This window comes from Tamandua tetradactyla, chromosome 5 (assembly GCF_023851605.1).
Source record: "Tamandua tetradactyla isolate mTamTet1 chromosome 5, mTamTet1.pri, whole genome shotgun sequence".
NCBI classification, from domain to species: Eukaryota; Metazoa; Chordata; class Mammalia; order Pilosa; family Myrmecophagidae; genus Tamandua; species Tamandua tetradactyla.
In genome coordinates this window covers 112,527,926-112,545,513 of record NC_135331.1, presented here as the reverse complement: position 1 = coordinate 112,545,513, position 17,588 = coordinate 112,527,926, and the positions used below count along the sequence as shown (strand labels likewise).

At 37.1% G+C, this 17,588-nt stretch overlaps 1 protein-coding gene across 15 annotated transcripts in view; it reads left to right on the top strand.

Annotated features, from left to right (window-relative positions):
• LOC143684797 (uncharacterized) overlaps positions 1-17,588 on the top strand; it is a 62,198-nt gene that overhangs the window by 1,316 nt on the left and 43,294 nt on the right. For 5 of the 15 annotated variants that reach the window (XM_077162091.1, XM_077162094.1, XM_077162092.1 and 2 more), the window contains one exon: positions 10,702-10,789. In XM_077162091.1, coding sequence (XP_077018206.1) covers positions 10,702-10,789 — 88 coding nt within the window. The other 10 variants (XR_013176175.1, XR_013176174.1, XR_013176173.1 and 7 more) reach the window with 7 other exon arrangements.

The window sequence follows — 17,588 nt, the reverse complement described above, 5'->3', positions numbered from 1 at the left end:
CAAATTTTGGGCTGAATCAACTTTTTGAAAAGCGTCTTTGGCTCCGCCACCGCTGCGAAGCCAGCACCACGACGCTGTGGGTTGCAGCCCAGCGTGGCCGCACTCTCCTCTCTGTTCCAACCGTGCACAGGACAGATGGGTTACTCTGGGGTAAAGTGAGGAGAGGGCACTTCAATCTTTTCAACTTTACTAGGAGGATTCCTTTCTTCCCAGACTGTGGACGTGTGTGTGTGTGTGTGTGTGTGTGTGTGTGTGTGTGTGTGTGTGTGTAGGGGGGGTCCAAAGTGTTTGTGTGTGTGTGTGTGTGTTTGCTTTCATTTCTACTTTAGCATGATAGGCTGAACTCTCATTCCAGCCAAGCTCTACATCACCCCATCCACTCCACCTTCTTTCTTTGTCCTGATTTGATTCCTACATTCTCAAAAAGCTACCTGGACTTTCAACCTTCGCCCTACTTCCTTCATTCTTGCATTCCAGAAGCATGTATAAAGCCAATTTTGTGCCACCCTTGGTAGGAACCGTGTTTGCTGACTGAGGGAGTGTGGAACGGTGAACAAGTCAATCTTGGGAAGTTTTCCAGTTGTTTTTAAAAAAAGAAAAATAAAGTCTGGCTGCCTCAGCTTGATCTTCTGTCGCCATCCAGATATTATTGCACTAGATCCTTTTAATAAATACCAGATGTATTTTAGAGATGTAGAAGATCTTTCTTAAAAATCAGGCCTCAATAAGCATTAGATATGTGACTCTCCATGGTGCTTACCTTCTCCTGTGTTATGACTATTTTTGATTGGCCTTATCCCCAAGAAGATTGTGACCTCTTGGATATCAGGCACTGTCTCACTTCCTTTGTAGTTTCCCAGCAGCTACCACAGTGCCATCTGTAAGTTAAATGATCAATAAAATTTTATTGAATTGACTCTGTGCCGATTAGTGGCATAGTTCTTGGCTTTCCATGTTTCCAAGGATCTGAAAAATCAGTCCAAGAAGAGAGAAAAAATGAAATCTACATTTTATCCCTGAAGAATTTTAGGGTTTCTCTGTTGATATAATTTTTAGTTTCTTTCCCCACATACAAATGAATTTAACTCAATGTAAAGAAAATCAGAAAGAATCTAAATCAATTTCTTCTTAGAATACTGTATTCTTTCATTAATTTTTACTCTGAACCGTTTTTCATAGGTGTTGGAGCTAGAGATATCTGGGTTTGAACTTGGCGGTGACACCTAATAGCTTTGTAACATTGGACGGGTTACTTTACTTTTATAAGCCTCAGTTTATCATCTCTAAAATGGGGATGATGACCCATTGGTTGCTGTCAAGATTAAACGAAATAATGGATGTTAGTGCTTAGCAGAGACATCCATCACTTTAGTCAACAAATATTTATTATGCATTGAGTTACCCAGGCTCCTGGATGGCCCCAAATGATTCCCACCACCTGGTTTGTTTAACCAATAAAATATGGCAGAAGTAATTGTACGTCACTTCCATAATAAGTTATAATACACCTTGTGACTTTTATCTTTGACTTTTTCTGATCATTCACTTTGGGGGAGCCAGTTTGCCATGTTGAGCAACACAATGGAGAAGTCTGTATAAAAAGAAACTGAGTATAATACTGACAAGGAACTGAGGCCTCTTTTTAATAATGAATCATCTTGGAAACTGATCTCATGAAAAATCGGCAACCATTCAATTGGTGTTAATTTGTATATAATGTGTCATTTTTCTCTACTTTCAAGATTTTCACTTTATCTTACAGAAGTTTGATTGCTTTATGCCTCTATCCTGAATCAGGTTTACTGAGCTACTTGAATCTCTAAATGTATAACTGTCACCAAATTTGGGAAATTATCAGACATTCTTCAGATATTCTTTGCCTTATTCTTTTTGTAAAATTTTTACATAATTGAGACTCCAGTTTTACAGAATGTGAAACCTTTTGATGTCGTCCACATGTCCTTGAGTCTCTATTTTGTTTTTTTTCAATGTTTTTTTGTCTCTGCTCTTCATATTGGATAATATATATTGATTGAGCATCAAGTTTTCTGATTCTTTCTTCTCTCATCTCTAATCTGCTATTAAGCTCATATGAAATATAATTTTAGATAGTATACTTTTTAATTCTAGGATTTCCATTTGGTTCTCTTTTATACTTTTTATTTCTCTGCTGAGATTTCCTATTTGTTTATTTCTTAACAGCATATGTTCCTTTGCATTCTTGATTGTGATTATAATTACTGTTTAAACCCTTTGTAGGCTAATTTCAACATATGATTCATCTCAAAGTAAGTCTCCACTGGTTGGCTTTTCTTTTAAATATGGGCCACATTTTCCTCACTCTTCATGTACAGCAATTTTGGATTGTGTCCTAGATATTATGAATGACAAAATCCCTGGAATCTGTTAAAATCCCCCCAAAATATTAATTTTTTGTTTTCTTTTTGTTTCAGCAGGCCATTAGTTTGGCTGAAATCAAACTCCTGTTTCCTCTGTGATGGGTAGCTGAAATTTCTGTTCAGTTATTTTCACCTTAGCTGGGCTGATTAGAAGCTGAACCATCTATGCATAATTTAAGGGTCAGGAAAAAGATTTAGACAGAGTTTATATGTAGAATCTGGAGCTTCCTCTCTAACTCTATGCTTCCTGAGATTTCCTTCTCTCATTTTCCAGCTGCTGTCATCACTGCATCTCTGACCTGTGGTTCTTCAAGCCAGTCTGTGGGAAACATGAGTTTTAGCTGACACTTTGTGGTAGGTTAAATCACGTTGCCCACAAAGACATGTTCAAGCCCTAACCCCTGATCCTGTGGATGTGAACTCATTTGCAAATAGGCTCTTGAAAAATCCTATTAAAATAACCCAAACTGAATCAGTCAGAGTGGGTCTTAATCTGGTGTGATGATTAAATTCATGTGTTTACTTGCCTGGTTTACAGTTGTTTGGTCAAGTAAGCGTTGACCTGGTTGTCACTGTGAGAATATTTCATGGACTTAAATCATCAGTAGGTTGATTGCATTTATAGCTGATTAGATCTACAATCAACCGAGGAGTTTGCCTTCAGCAATAAGAGAAGTCTCATCCAATCAACTGAAGGCTACAAAAGGAGAAGTGATGATTTTAGCAGTCAGAAGAAAGAATTTCCATCTCTACTTTAGCCAGCCACTTTCTCCTGAGGAATTCATTGAAAACAGTCAACTCAGAGTTTGCAACTTACATCCTGCCCTACAGAATTTGGCCTGTCCCCACAGTCGTGTTATCTAACACATACATAAATAAATATGTATCTCCTGCAAGGAGACAGAACATGAGTTATGTCTAGTGGTCCCTATAAGCAAAGGAAATTCGGACACAGAAGTACAAGCCACAGGGAGGAGACAGAAAAAAAAACAGAGCACCATGTGACAGAGCCAGAGATTGCCAGCAAACCACCACCACAATGCTATGGACTTTGGAGAAGACATGGCCTGCTGATACCTTGATTTTGAACTTCTAGCCTCCAAAGTATGAGCCAGTACATTCCTATTTTTAAGCCATCCAGCTTGTGGTATTTTGCTACAGCAACCCTGGCAAGCTAAGGCATCCATATTGTACAGACTAGCACCTATACTTGTAAAAGGCATAAAAACAAGAAATTTACCCAGTGCCATCCTCTTTTCCAAGTATAGAGTTCCATTCAGTTTCTCCCTGCTTTTGGTCCCTCTCTAGTACCTACAGATAGTTGTTTTGTTTTGTTTTTTAACATATTGTCAATTATAATTATTATCTGTGAAAAGGTTGAACTGATAGTAACCACTCAGTCATTGCTGAAAGAAAACCCACTTTCCCTCGATTTTAAAAATATATAGTCAGTTATTTACTTAGCTTCCCAGATTGTAACAGCATGTAGATAATCCAAAATTTCACATTACAAAGGTTTTAATCAACTCCATTCAGAGAATTTATAAATGAGAAATTTGAGTTTCATCTGCTTTTTTTATTTTTCTCAATCTCTTAATAAATGTGCTAACAATGAGTCAAATATTAGACATTTTGCCTTGGTGTAAATGGGCCAAACACTATCTATTGTGTGGGAAGTTATAGGACTCAGGATTTTGCATTGAATTTTTGCATCTGCCACTACGAGGAATGAAATCTTTAGTGAATCATATTTAACTCTAATATTCATTTTCTTTAATTCGTAAAAGGGACTGAAAAATGTCACCCTTAAAGAGCTGTTGAGAGATTTACAAGTTAATGTAGTATAAAGAGCTTTCTACACTGCAGAGTGCTACATATTAAGCATCTGTTATTGTCAATACTCTTTCCTCAATTATCAGCCACTAGAAAGCCAATTATAAGAGTATTTTACTTGGGTAAACAATATATAAATTATTAGATTGGTAGAAATGAAACTGTAAAGTATTTCAACAGTCTCTTTTTATATCACTCTGATTTATAAATTAAGTTTAAATTAAATTAAGATTTATAAAATAAGTTAAGGTCCTGCTCTAGTTTGCAAGCTGATGGAATGCTATATACCAGAAATGGAATGGCTTTAAAAAGGGAGATGTATTAAGTTGCAAGTTTACATGTTCTAAGGCCATGAAAATGTCCAAATTAAAGCAAGTGTATAGAAATGTCCAATTTAAGGCATCCAGGGAAATATACCTTGGTTCAAAAAGACCACTGATGTTCAGGGTTTCTCTCTCAACTAGAAAAGCACATGGCAAACATGGCAACATCTGTTAGCTTTCTCTCCAGACTTCTTGTTTCATGAAGCTCACCCAGGGGCTTCTTCATCTCCAAAGATCTCTGGCTGCGTGGGTTCTGTAGCTTTTTCCAAAATAGTTCCCTCTTAAAGGGCTCCAGTAAGCAACCCCACCTGGCATGGGTGGAGACATCACCATGAGACCCATTAAGTTACCACCCACAATTGCGTGGGTCATATCTCCATGAAAACAATCAAGAAAGCTCCCACCCAACAATAAGGAATGAAAATTAAAGAATTAGGCTTTTCTGGGGTACACAATGAATTCAAATCGGCACATATCCCTACAACACAAATTGAATCAATAACAATAAGCAGTGCTATTCAGACAATTCAAAATCCATTAGTAATGAAAGTATATTGATCAGTTAACTAAAATAAACCTTCAGGGTGTCATATTTCTCCAGTCAAGTTTGAACCATCCATAAAATTGAACACTTTTAGGCCCTGCTAGCTTTATATGCTGTGACATTATTGATAAAACTTTCTTAAATGAGGAAAATAAAACTGTTAACTCTTTTAAAATTTTTTTTAGCTATGCAAGGATGGCAGAGAGTTTATCTTTCATCTAATTTTATTAGTAATAAAACAATTTAAAGAAAGATAACATCAATATATTTTTTAATAATATTTACGTTAATATAATCTTAGGTTTTGTTGAATCATATTTCTTTACTTCAGAGACCATCCAGAGATCTCAATTTTGATTCATTCTTACTATTTTCTATTACTGGATCAACAGACAGACCTTCTCTGTTTTCTTCCTGTAAAAACGGGAGAAGTGTTTTCAAGGAAACTCAATTTGCTGTAAAAAAAAAAAAAAAGATGTTTTCTTAATATGTGAGTAGTTTGGGAAAAAATAATTTTTATCTATTCTATTCATGCCTTGAAGTAAAAATTAAAGAGTTTGGGAAATAATCAGTGTCTTAGTTTGTCTAAACTGTATCATGAATAGCATAAACAGGTTTTAGATTTTACTGGTTTATGTATGGTTTTGAGGCTAGAATGAGTTCAAAATCAAGATATTGGCAAGACTTGCTTTTTTTTCTCTATTGCATCCCACTGAATTAGCAGCAAGCCTCACCCCAAAAGGAGAAATAGTGGGAGACCCAGCTGGTAATGCCCCAACCTGTCCCACTGTGAAGCCTGTTGAAATTCCGAAGAAAGAGGCACTAAATGCTAGGGTGATCAGTATTTATTAGAACTTATATAGAGATGCAGTTACCTCACAATAGATAGTAAGATGGCAAGAAATTTACTGGTGTATGTTCCTACCTAAGGCAGCTACTCTTTAGATTATATAGGGCTGGGGGACAAAGGTGGCAGAATGTCTCAGGCTTGTGGGCAAGTTTTGAGAAAACATCTGGGTATGTGCTCTCTTCTCAGGACAAGCTGTGGTTAGGGTGGGCAGTGTTCAAGGTCATAACAGCTAAAGTTCAGTGTGCTTCCAGGGAGTTAACCTGAAGGGTGCCTAAGGAGGAGGAGGCAGGAGTGAGGTCAGGCCTCAGTAGGAGATGTTGTGTGTATCATACACTTCCAGAATCTACACATTCTGGTGCTAGTTGCCAGCAATCTTCAGGTTCCTTGGCTTGTGTCTCTGCCTTCTGTCATCACATAGCAATGTCCTCTCTTTTCTCGGTTCTTCAGGGTCTCTTTATAAGGTCTCCAGTGATCCAGATTAAGGTCCACTTAAGACTTCAGTTGGCCACCCCTTAACTAAAAATAACGTCCTCAAAAAATCCTGTTTACAGTGAAATCACGCCCATAAGGATGTAGATTAAGATTTAATATACCTGTTTGTTGGGGTGCATGATTCAACCTACCACCAGCAGTATCTGTTATTATAAATTTATCAGTGGGACCAGCTGAATGAGTTTATAGGAAGACAACACTACAGACAGGCCCTATCCTAAGAAAATTAAACATGAGCATGTCTAATCTTATAGCAACTATCAATGTGAAGGTTGTTCCTGCTGTGCCAGGATCTGTTGCTTTGCCAAATGAATTTATTGAAAGGCTTAAATGGTTAATTATTTTAACCGTTTAAGCAATGAAACTGAATAATATTTACCAAGTTAAGTAGCATACAAATTTGTAGGTGGATATCTAACACACAGTGCTAGGTATTAGCCGAGAATATTATATTATGTTGTTTGAGAACAATAGAACCGACAAATACTTGTGAAGACCCTGCTCTTTAGAAGTCCTAAGACAATTAGTATGTGATCCCTCACCAGACAGTTTTACTCTTTTAGACATGATGTGTAACAAGAATTGGGGAGAGTTCACATTAAAAGTACAACTTCCTGAAATCCACATTCACAGAGAAGATAAGGAAAGTTCACTTGACAGGCTTATTTCAGATTATTAAGTGTCTTCAGTGATATCAAAGAGAAAATAATAAATTTCACATTAAATGTAAACACAACCCCTTTCCATACCATAAAGAATAATTATTAACAAAAGAAATTGAATAGAGTTCAGTAAGCCTGGGACTGGCTCTTCCACAAAATATCATTGGATTTGAGAGGAATCGTATCTTCTGTGCCTCAGTTTCTCACCTCTAACCAAAGCAGATGAGATAAAGTATATAAGGTCCCTGACAACTTCAAAATGCCTCTGAGTCTTCTTATTCCTCAAAATGTTCTGTTAAGAATACTTTTTTAGCATAAGTTAATGGCAGAACGTCCACTGTAGGTAAATTATTCTTACAGGTTTTCATTTTTGTTTGTATTTTCTTTCTTTCGAGATTCACAGCCTATATTTTTTCACTATCATTTTTTTCTCTCCCCAACTCATAGTAACAGGTTGTCTCCTCCATTTGCCTCAAAATATTTACCTGTCCAAAACCCCTTATCTTCTTTGCTTTACTATATCCATCTGATTCCTTCTTTCTCTCCAGTTCACTGACAGGAATAACTGCAAAAGCAGAATTTATTAAGTGCAACAGAGTGACTGGCAGTCATAGGCAACCAAATGATTAAATATTGTCCTTAATACAATAGACTCACAATTCACAGAAATGAAAGAACATGAAATAAACTCCCATTGTTGGACCCACATTTTTTTTATTCCTAAGTGGCAATATTTAAATAAAATGTTTTTATATTTATACAATAAAAGTTTAATATAATGCATTTTTAATATTTGTTCTGTCTTACAAGTTACATTGTACCTATTTTAATATTTGTATAATTTTTAGTTTAAACCTGAGTGGATATAAATATCAAATTTGATCCATTTCATCCCCTCTTGGGAGAAAAATGCAACTAGGCGGTGCTGTGAATAAAGGCAGCTAGTGAGCAGGAGTGAAATAATCCACAGGCAGGATGCTCCACTCTGAGGAAGTGGCTGGAGCACACTGTGACTTTGTTGGAATAATAAACAAGCTTCTCTGCAAGTGTGGTTTGGGAGAGGTATTTGTATTTCACCATGACTACCTACCTGATCTTTGGCACTCCCGAAGGAAGGAAGCTGGAGAGTGTGTGTGTCTATAGACCAGAAAGGAGGAAGTAGAAAATGTACCAAGAGACAGCCAAAGGGGAAATGATTTTAAGAAATAAATAGACTCCAAGGAAAAGTATAGCTCTGCATCGAGTGGGAATGGAAAGGCACAAATGTTATGATAACTTGTAAGACAATGCAAACAAAGTCATTTTGTTATTGTTATTATTATTGCAATTATTCCTTGGTGGATTGTGCTGATACAGCCAGTTACCCAGTTTAGCAACATTTATGATCCCAAAGTGTGTAAGTCCCTTGTATAAAATCAGGACTGGCTTTTCCATAATAGCAATGAGATCAGGTGGGATGGATCATATTCCCTGGGTGAGCCCATAAGACTATTAAGCCATGTGGTAGGCAGACTCTAATATGGTCCCAGTGATCCCTACCCCCTAGTGTTCATTTCTTTGTGTCATCCCCAACCCTTAAGTATGGGATGGACATATTAACTCACTTCTAATGAATAAAATACAGTAAAAGTCCTGGGATATCACTTCCAAAATCAGATTATAAAGACTATGGCTTTGTCATGGATGATCTTGCTTGCTCTCTCTTGAATTGCTTGTTCTGGGGAAAGCCAACTACTATGTCTTGAGGCAACCCTGTGGAGAAGCCCACATGAGCAAGGTTGGAAATAGAGCTTCTGGGGCTGTCAGCAGCCACATATGTGAGATTCAAAACAGATCTTTCCTGTCAAACCTTGAGATGACTATAGCTCCAGCTTACATCTTGATTGCAGCCTCACAAGACACTGAGCCAGAACGACCCAGCTAAGATGTTCCTACAGTCCTAACTTATATAAACTATGAGATTATGAATGTTGGTTGTTTTAAGATGCTCAGTTTGTGGAAGTTTGCTGTACTTTAATAGATAACTAATAGAAACCACAACAGGTGACACATAAGTGAAATGCAAGGTGCAACACCAAAGAGTCAAAGTGGAGAGTGGGTTGTAAAAGACAAATGAAGACGAAACTGTACCCTTAAGCTTGGTGTTGTGCTAGGCACTGGTACCAGCGTGTTATAGACATTCTCTTGGGTTATTCTCATGACACAGTAATGCTGGTACCATTATCCCTAATTTATAGATGGGCAACCTGAAGTTCAAAAGGGTTAAGTAATTTGCCCAAGTACTTACTTACACAGCTACTAAGAGTAGAGGCCAGACTTTGAACATTTTTTAAATTTATGTCTGACATGCCTACTTCTGTTATAACCCTAATTGCAATGCAAAGGAGAGCGAATACTTCATAACACTGGTAATGAGCTTAACCTTTCAAGCACACATTTAACATTTTATTTGATAATAGCTGAAGTGGGATATATGGAAACATGAAGAGAGCAGCATTTCATTCTATTGATAATATGGGAAGGGGATGGAGGGTAGGGCCCCCGAGAGTCTTCTGAGAGAGCATAGTTAGTTAGTAGTAGGAAGAGGTAGAAGGCTTGGGCTCCACTGACATAGGTTCAGAATGATTACTAATTCTGTGATCTGGACAAGTTACTTCCTTCAGCCACAGTTTCTTTATCTGCATTGATTAAATGAGACAATGCTTATAAATTGCTTGGCAAAGAACCAGGTATTTAGTAACACCTAATAGATGTTTGCAGTTAATAACACTGTTGGCATTGTTTGCAAAATTGACTTTTCCCTTGATTAATAAGTAATTACTAGTATGACCTTTTATGTGTATCAGTGATTTTTTAAGGAGAGATAAATATTATTTTCCTATGAAAAGTGAGCAAGAATTGGGGGCAGGGGAAAGACAGTGTATGAGAAAAAAGGTAAAAGCATTTAAAAGAAAAAGTGTCTGTGAGATAATTATTGTGTAAGGCAAATGAATAGAAAGTTGGGAGAAGAGGCAAGGAGGGGAGTCTGGTGTAGGCGTCATCTATAGGGCATAGGGCCATGCATTCTATTTATCTTCATATTCTCAAGAGGAGTACCTGGCCCTCAGTCATTTGGTCAACAGAAAACTGCCTCATTCATTCTTCTCTTCATTAAATACTAACTGAAACCTACTATGTGCCATCATTCTTCCATGAGGGTAGCATTCTGGAGGTTATAATCTAAGTAAGATAGGCAATAAATACATAATATGTCAAATAAAACTGCGTATGTAAAGTGATGTGATAATTACTAGGGAGACCTGAAAGCAAAATTACGACAGCATGGTGCTTTAGCTGAGGCAATCAGAAGAGACTGAGATAAAGAAGGAAGAAGAAATACTAGACATGACAACAGCATACCATCTTCAGTGCTCCTCTGTGGCCGGAGTTTGCAACATGTAACCCGTATGTTGAATTGAGGGAGAGGAAAGGAAAAGGAAAATTATATGTTAATTTCATAATGTCTGATCAATTAACTTGTAAAGCTTGGAGGATATGATTTCTTTTGCAGACAGTTACACCTTCATTGATCTTCCCGTCCTCTCTGTATTGTTTGCAGGTCTGGGACTACAGAGCAGGGAATGAAAAGCAGACAGTATATTTGCATGACCCTGAGATGATGTTCCTCCTTAAACTGTACACCCCAGGTACCTCACTTGCCTCACCTTTGTCCCCAACGTGACTGTTGATTGGTTATCTGGTTGTTTGGTGGTTGAGTTTTGTTTTTGCATTGTAATGACTATTTTCTAAAACTTATACATGCTGATTATTTAAATGTCAATCAATGGAAAATTTTTGAAGAAGAGAGTAATAAAGCACCCCAAATCCTACTACCTACAAATAGCATTAGTAATTGGCGAACATCATTAGGGATTTTTCTCTTTGTGTATATATAGAGAAGTAGAAAACTGTTAGAATATAAGCAATGTAGATAGAGAAATAAATGGGTATGAATAGAACATATTTTATGAAGATAGGATCATCTTATACCTGTTATTTTTTTATTTAAACCTGATTTTGCTTTAACTTAACCAAGGAATGCCAAAGGGAAATTAAAGGAATTACTGAGCCAAGATATATATTTCTTCACCAAAAAGATATTTATTCCTAAAAGATCATTCTAAATTAAAGCAAAGAAAAACAGAGTATTTAAGTTATCCATTTTAAGAGTGTTGAAGGGAATGCCAGGGGAACCATATTTTTTCAAATATGTAGACAGTATTGATTTGCTCCAATTAGGAAAGATGAAATGATTAGCACACCTACCCTTCCTCCAAACTTTTGAATTTTTTGCTTTGGTTTGTATTCTGTTCTGAAACTATAAATTTCCAGTGCCCTTTAGTTAAATTCTGTAATGGACTCACGTTGGTCTCCCTGCTCTAGCCCTCCACCTTCTACCGGGCAGTCAGCATTTCAGAGCCTCAGTTTTTTTTTTTAGAAAAGGATAACTATTTAATGATAGAAGATTTACTTTACAAAAAAAGATAACATGATTCGAAAGATATGCGCTTCTAATAAAATATGCTAAAATATATAAAGCATAAATTGATAAAAACTGCAGGGAGAAATTAGACAAATCCACCATCAGTGTAGGTGATTTTTCAGCATGTCTTTTTCTGTGACTGGTGATTCAAATAAATTAAAAAAAAAAAAAATCAGCCACAGCTTCTCTAATTAAAAAAAAATCAGGATCTTTGGACGACACAGTTAACAAGCTTGCACTAGTACACTAATAGATATATATATGGAATTTTTCAACAAAAATGAAAGAATGCAAATTCTTCTCAAACACATGGAGTATTTACAAAACAAGATTGTGACTTAGGCTATAAAGTAAATATCAAAATCATTTCAAAGAAAAACCATGTTTTCTAATCACAATTATGTTACCAGCTAATTTTAAAATCTCCATATATTTGGAAACCAATGATCATTCCTTTTAAATTACTACAAGTCAAAGAAGAAATCACAATTAAAATTAAAATATATTTTAGAGCTAATGAATAATTTCATTATTATATATAATAATGAAGCAGCATATACCAAAGCTGTGGAATCTGAAAAAGCAGCACATCAAAAGGAAATTATTGCCTTAAATGCTTTGTAACTTTTTAAATTGTGTAATATACATATATACAAAGCAAAGAAAGAAAAAGGCAATAGTTTTCAAAGCATTCTTCAACAAGTTGTTATAGGACAGATCCCAGAGTTTGTCATGGGATACCATTCCATCATCTCAGATTTCTCCTATCTGCTCCAGAATATATGATGAGTGCCTCAATTTTAAATATGAATAGATATCAAAGGATCACCAGACATTTCAGGAATACCTCCAATGTTAAATAGAAAAAGATAGGAAAAAAGAAGAAAGACAACTTAGGTGAAATGGACAGATTCCTAGAAAGGCACAAATTATCTAAACAGAACCTAGAAGAAATAAAGGATCTCAACAGACTAATAAGAAGTAAAGAGACTGAATCAGTAGTCAAAAACCTCCCTACAGGGCAGGCCACGGTGGCTCATCAGGCAGAGCTATTGCCTGCCATGCTGGAGACGCAGGTTCAATTCCCAAACCCTGCCCATGCCAACAACAACAACAAAAAAACTCCCAACAAAGAAAAGTCCAGGACCAGAAGCCTTCGTCATTGAATTTTATGAAACATTCCAAGAAGAGTAAACACCAATTTTACTCAAATTTGTAAAAAAAAAAAAAAAAAAGCTGAGGAGGAGGGAACACTTGCTAATTCATCTATGGGGCCAGAATCACTCTCATATCAAAGCCAGATAAAGATATCACAAGAAAAGAAAATTACAGACTACATCCCTTGTGAACACAGATGGAGAAATCCACAACAAAATAATAACAAACCAAATCCAACAGCACACTAAAAGAATTATATACCATGATCAAGTGGGATTTATCTCAGGAATGCAATGGTGGTTCAATATGAGAAACTCAGTCAACATAATATGTCATATTAATAGAAAATGAAGGAAAACTGTATCAAGGCATGTCACTGTGAAATTCAGAGCACTAGGAATAGATAAAGAAACATCTTAAGAACATCTGGAGAGAATAAAAGAGGCCAGCCCAAAATAAGCAAAAAGCAGAATGGCATTAGAGTTCTCAGTAGCAACATCCTAACAATGCTTTGCAATGGAGGATATCTTCTAAACTTCAAGTAAAAGGTTTACAGTCTGGTAGTCTGCATTGAGTAAAACTATTATCCAGGAGTGGGAATGTCAGAAAGACATTTTCAGATAAGCAAAGCCTTGGAAACCGTGTCTTTCCTGTCTTATGAAGTTTGTAGAAAATGTGCTATGCAAAACCAGAGAGAATGCCAAAATAGTGAGAGACAGGAATTAGAAGAGCACTCAGGCTAAGTTCCAGAATGACAACCATATAGCAGGACTAAAAAGCTAGAACGTGGAGAGCCAAAAGGACTCTGAGGTGTCCCCCCCAAAATAATGGCATCAAATGATCATTATGGTGCTTTTGAAAAACAACAGAGGAATGAACAAATAAGCACCAACAAAAAGAAAGGCTTTTTAGAAGGAAGACATTGCAAGAAGAAAGGGAAAATGCTTAGAAAAACCAGGGGAAAACAAAAAGTTGTACAGAAATATATATATGTATATATTCATAGGATATTACTTGGTTACATTTACATGCAATTGGTCTTCATTAATTTAACCAAAAATAATGATAGAACTATATTGGAGTATAGAAAGATGAGATAGGAATAGAAGAGAAATAAATCCTTATTTATCATAGCAGAAGGTAAACTTTATAAAATTGATAAACAGAGAAACTTTAGTTTCACATTATTTAGAAACATGACAATACATACAGTATTTATTCCTTGGCCCAAAGAGCTAAAGTGGCTGTTTCTTGGAGGTAGGAAGTAATGAGGGCAAGGGATGGTTACCCTTCATTATAAGCTTTTATAGTGTTTGATATATGTTTTCAACAATGTAAATGTATGTATGTATGTATGTAAACATATTTCAGTACAATATTTTATAAATGAAGGGGAAAGACAAAGTAATGTGAGAAATGATTATCATATATCCAAAGGTCTATAGCAGTTTGGCCAGAAGAATTTTCAATGTAGGGGTTGCCATTTACCATCACAACTGCAGAGACATATTAATAAACATGTTCTCTAGCCTGGGCAACAAAGAGGTTTACATGTTATTATTACTTATGCTACATATTATTATTAACTGTTTTATGACATTAGCTTTGTCAGAGGCCAGACCTACATTCTGGATCTGACTCGTTTCTCATGATGTTGTTTTACTTGTTTCTCTCTCTCTTATATTTCCTATGAACAGGAAGTCAGACATATGGTTTGATTACACTCAGGGTGAACATTTTTGATAAGCATACTTTACAGGTGATGCTGTGTATTTCATTTTAGAACTCTTCAGATTAGTCATGTTAAGTATGGTTACTTGGTTAATATGGTGGCTGAGAGTTATGTACCCCAGAAAAACATGTGAACCCATTGTAAATAAAATCTTTTGATGAGGTTACTGCAGTTAAAGTGTGGCCCAGCTGAATCAGATGGGTCTTAATCCTATTTCTGGAGTTCGTTATAAGTAGAATGAAATTCAGACACAGAGAGAAAGCCACAAGGAGGAGCCAGAAACTGGAAGTCAATGGAACCCAGAAAAGAAAGGAGAAGACACAGCCATGTTCATTGTCATGTGACAGAAAAGCCAAGGACCAAGGATCTCCAGCAGCTAGCCCCGGAATGTACAGTCTTGGACAGAGCATCACCCTGCTGACACCTTGATTTTGGACTTCTCTTAGCCTTCAAAACCATGAATCAATAAATTCCCGTTGTTTAAGCCAACCTATTACATGGTATTGTTTAGTAGCCAGGAAACTAATCTCGTGACTACCAGATTCCTCCACTAAAGACATATCTGTTGGGCTAACGTTCTTTTGTAAAGCAGAGCTTGTTCTTATTAACTGGAGATGAACTAGATGACTGAATTTTAAAACATCAGCCTTTGCTAAGAATTCCATTGAGTTACGACAGCTTTCTGGAAGACAGCAGGAAAGTGTTTTGGGGATGGGAACCCTTTCCTAATTTACACAGAGTCGTGCTTGAGTTAATGGCTGCAGGGTATATGCAACCTCCCCCCATCCTTGGCCACTCACCTGGTTTCTGGCCAGAAGAACCTTAGAAAGCAGCAGCCAGAAACCATTCCACTGCCTGGTCTGTTCCCATGTTGTGCCCTTCTCTCCAAAATGCTGTCCCACCAGGCACATTCTTAGCTTCTTACCTACACCTCTTTATCATTTACTGGTCGAGCATTGAGGCAAAGTTATGAAATTTTGGGGAGTATTATCCAGGGTGGAGGAGAAAGGGAAGGTGCCTGTCGTTCACTGATTATAAGGCCCCTGATATTTCATATACTCGCCATGCACTAGGCTCATCTCTCTCCTTTCCCATGCAGGAATAATCAGCATCCATCACTAATTTCTTTTATCTCCTTAATGCTTCTAGAAACTATAAATGCTGAGCATTTTGTAATGTATTTATAAGCAACAAACGTGTCTTACATTGTACACAGAGGTAATTCTTCCTCCTCTAGATACAGAAAACATTCTGCATCTACTGGAGTGGAGCAAAGTGTCCTCTTCTGGCCTCATTAAGCATCTGCAGGGTCACTCTATTCCTGGCTCGCCTAGAGCAACAGTCTTTTAAAAAGCTGTCACATCCACCTCCCCTTTGTGCTCAATGTTAGAGCAATTCAGAGTCATGGAAATTTTTTAATTCTCTCTCTTCCTCTTTTTCCCAGGGAACCTGTTGGCAATTATAGTCTTTAGTTGACAAGGTCCTTTTGACACAGCATGGCTGATGGCAGCTGCCTCAGGAGGATTCTGCTGTTTTGGGCACAGAATGACAGTTATCTCCTTTGATTTCCCCTGGCTACCACTTTTGTTATTAAAACTTTTCTCAGACTTTTGGGGGTGGTTATTTTTTTGTACCCTCATTACAATTTTCTCTTTTCACCATGGGTGCTGTTGCATATAATTAAGCTCTGTGATCCAAAGTAAAGGCAGAAGTGGTGATTACTTTACCATCAGCTGAATGCTACCAACTTTATCCCTCTGAAATATAGGGCGGTTCCATATGGTAACTTTTATTTTGTTTGCTTTTAACAAGAACTCAGGCCATAAATCTGTGAAATACTTCAGTTTAGAAACTAGAAGATAGGTTTGAACCACCACGCCTATCTCTAAATCAGGGTTTCTCAACTTCAGCACTACTGATATTTTGGACTGGATATTTCCTTGTCTGGGGGGGGGGCTATCCTCTGCATTGTAGCATATTCAACAGCATCCCTAGCCTCAGTCCAATAGAGGTGGGCAGCAAAGCGCGCTCCCTAAGATAAATAAAGATATTTTCAGCATTGCCAAATGTTCCTTAGGGGACAAAATTGCCCCCAATTCAAGACCATTGCAAAAAATAGATACAGACTATGTTCAGTTTGGTAGCATACATTTCATTGTCTCATTATTTACTTTAAAAATCTCACTAAGTCTCTACCTTGCATACATTATTAAATAGAAATTAAGATCATAATCTTAATTTTCTCAAGAATTGGCCAAAATGATTCCCAATGAGTTTAGTGAATTAAGAGGGGAATGGGGGATTTCCGGGAAGATGGCCAACTAGAGGGGCTCCAAATTAGCCCTGCTCAACAGAAAGGTTGGAGAGGGGACAGGAATGCAACTGAGGTGTCAATTTGGGAGAGCAGAGAGCCTTCTGCACCACATGTTGCAGCCCTGCTTGTGGAGGCCGAGACACTAACCTCCAAACCTAGGCTACCCGGCCCTCCACCCATAGTGTCACACAGCCTCTCGCTGCCCTCTCTGAGCTCAGCACATCCCTTTGCAGCACTCCCAGGCCCACGCCTGCACACAGACCCCAATCGTGTCATTCAGCTCTGGGAACTGCACTTTACAACAATCCTAGAATTACGTATGCACACAGCCCTCAGCCTCATTTCCCAATTCTGAAAAAGTTTCGACCTGCTCAGCCAGGTCACATCTGCCCCCAATCCATGAAGGCATAATACCAACCTGCTGCCACAGCTCTACACATGTGCATATATAGATCTGACAAATACAATAAAAAGTTTACGATGGTAAAATCAGGAAACACCTTTTCAGTAATAACTTTGAAAGTTAACAGACTAAATTTACCAATTAAAAGATACAGATTGGCAGAATGGATTAAGAAACATAATCCAGATATATGCTGCTTATAAGAGACTCACCTTAGACAGAAGGATACAGATAGATTGAAAGTGATAGGATGGAAAAAGATTTTCCACGAAAGTTGTAACCAAAAGAAAGCAGGAGTAACTATAATGATATCAAATAGACAAAATAGACTTTAAATGTAAAGACATCATAAGAGA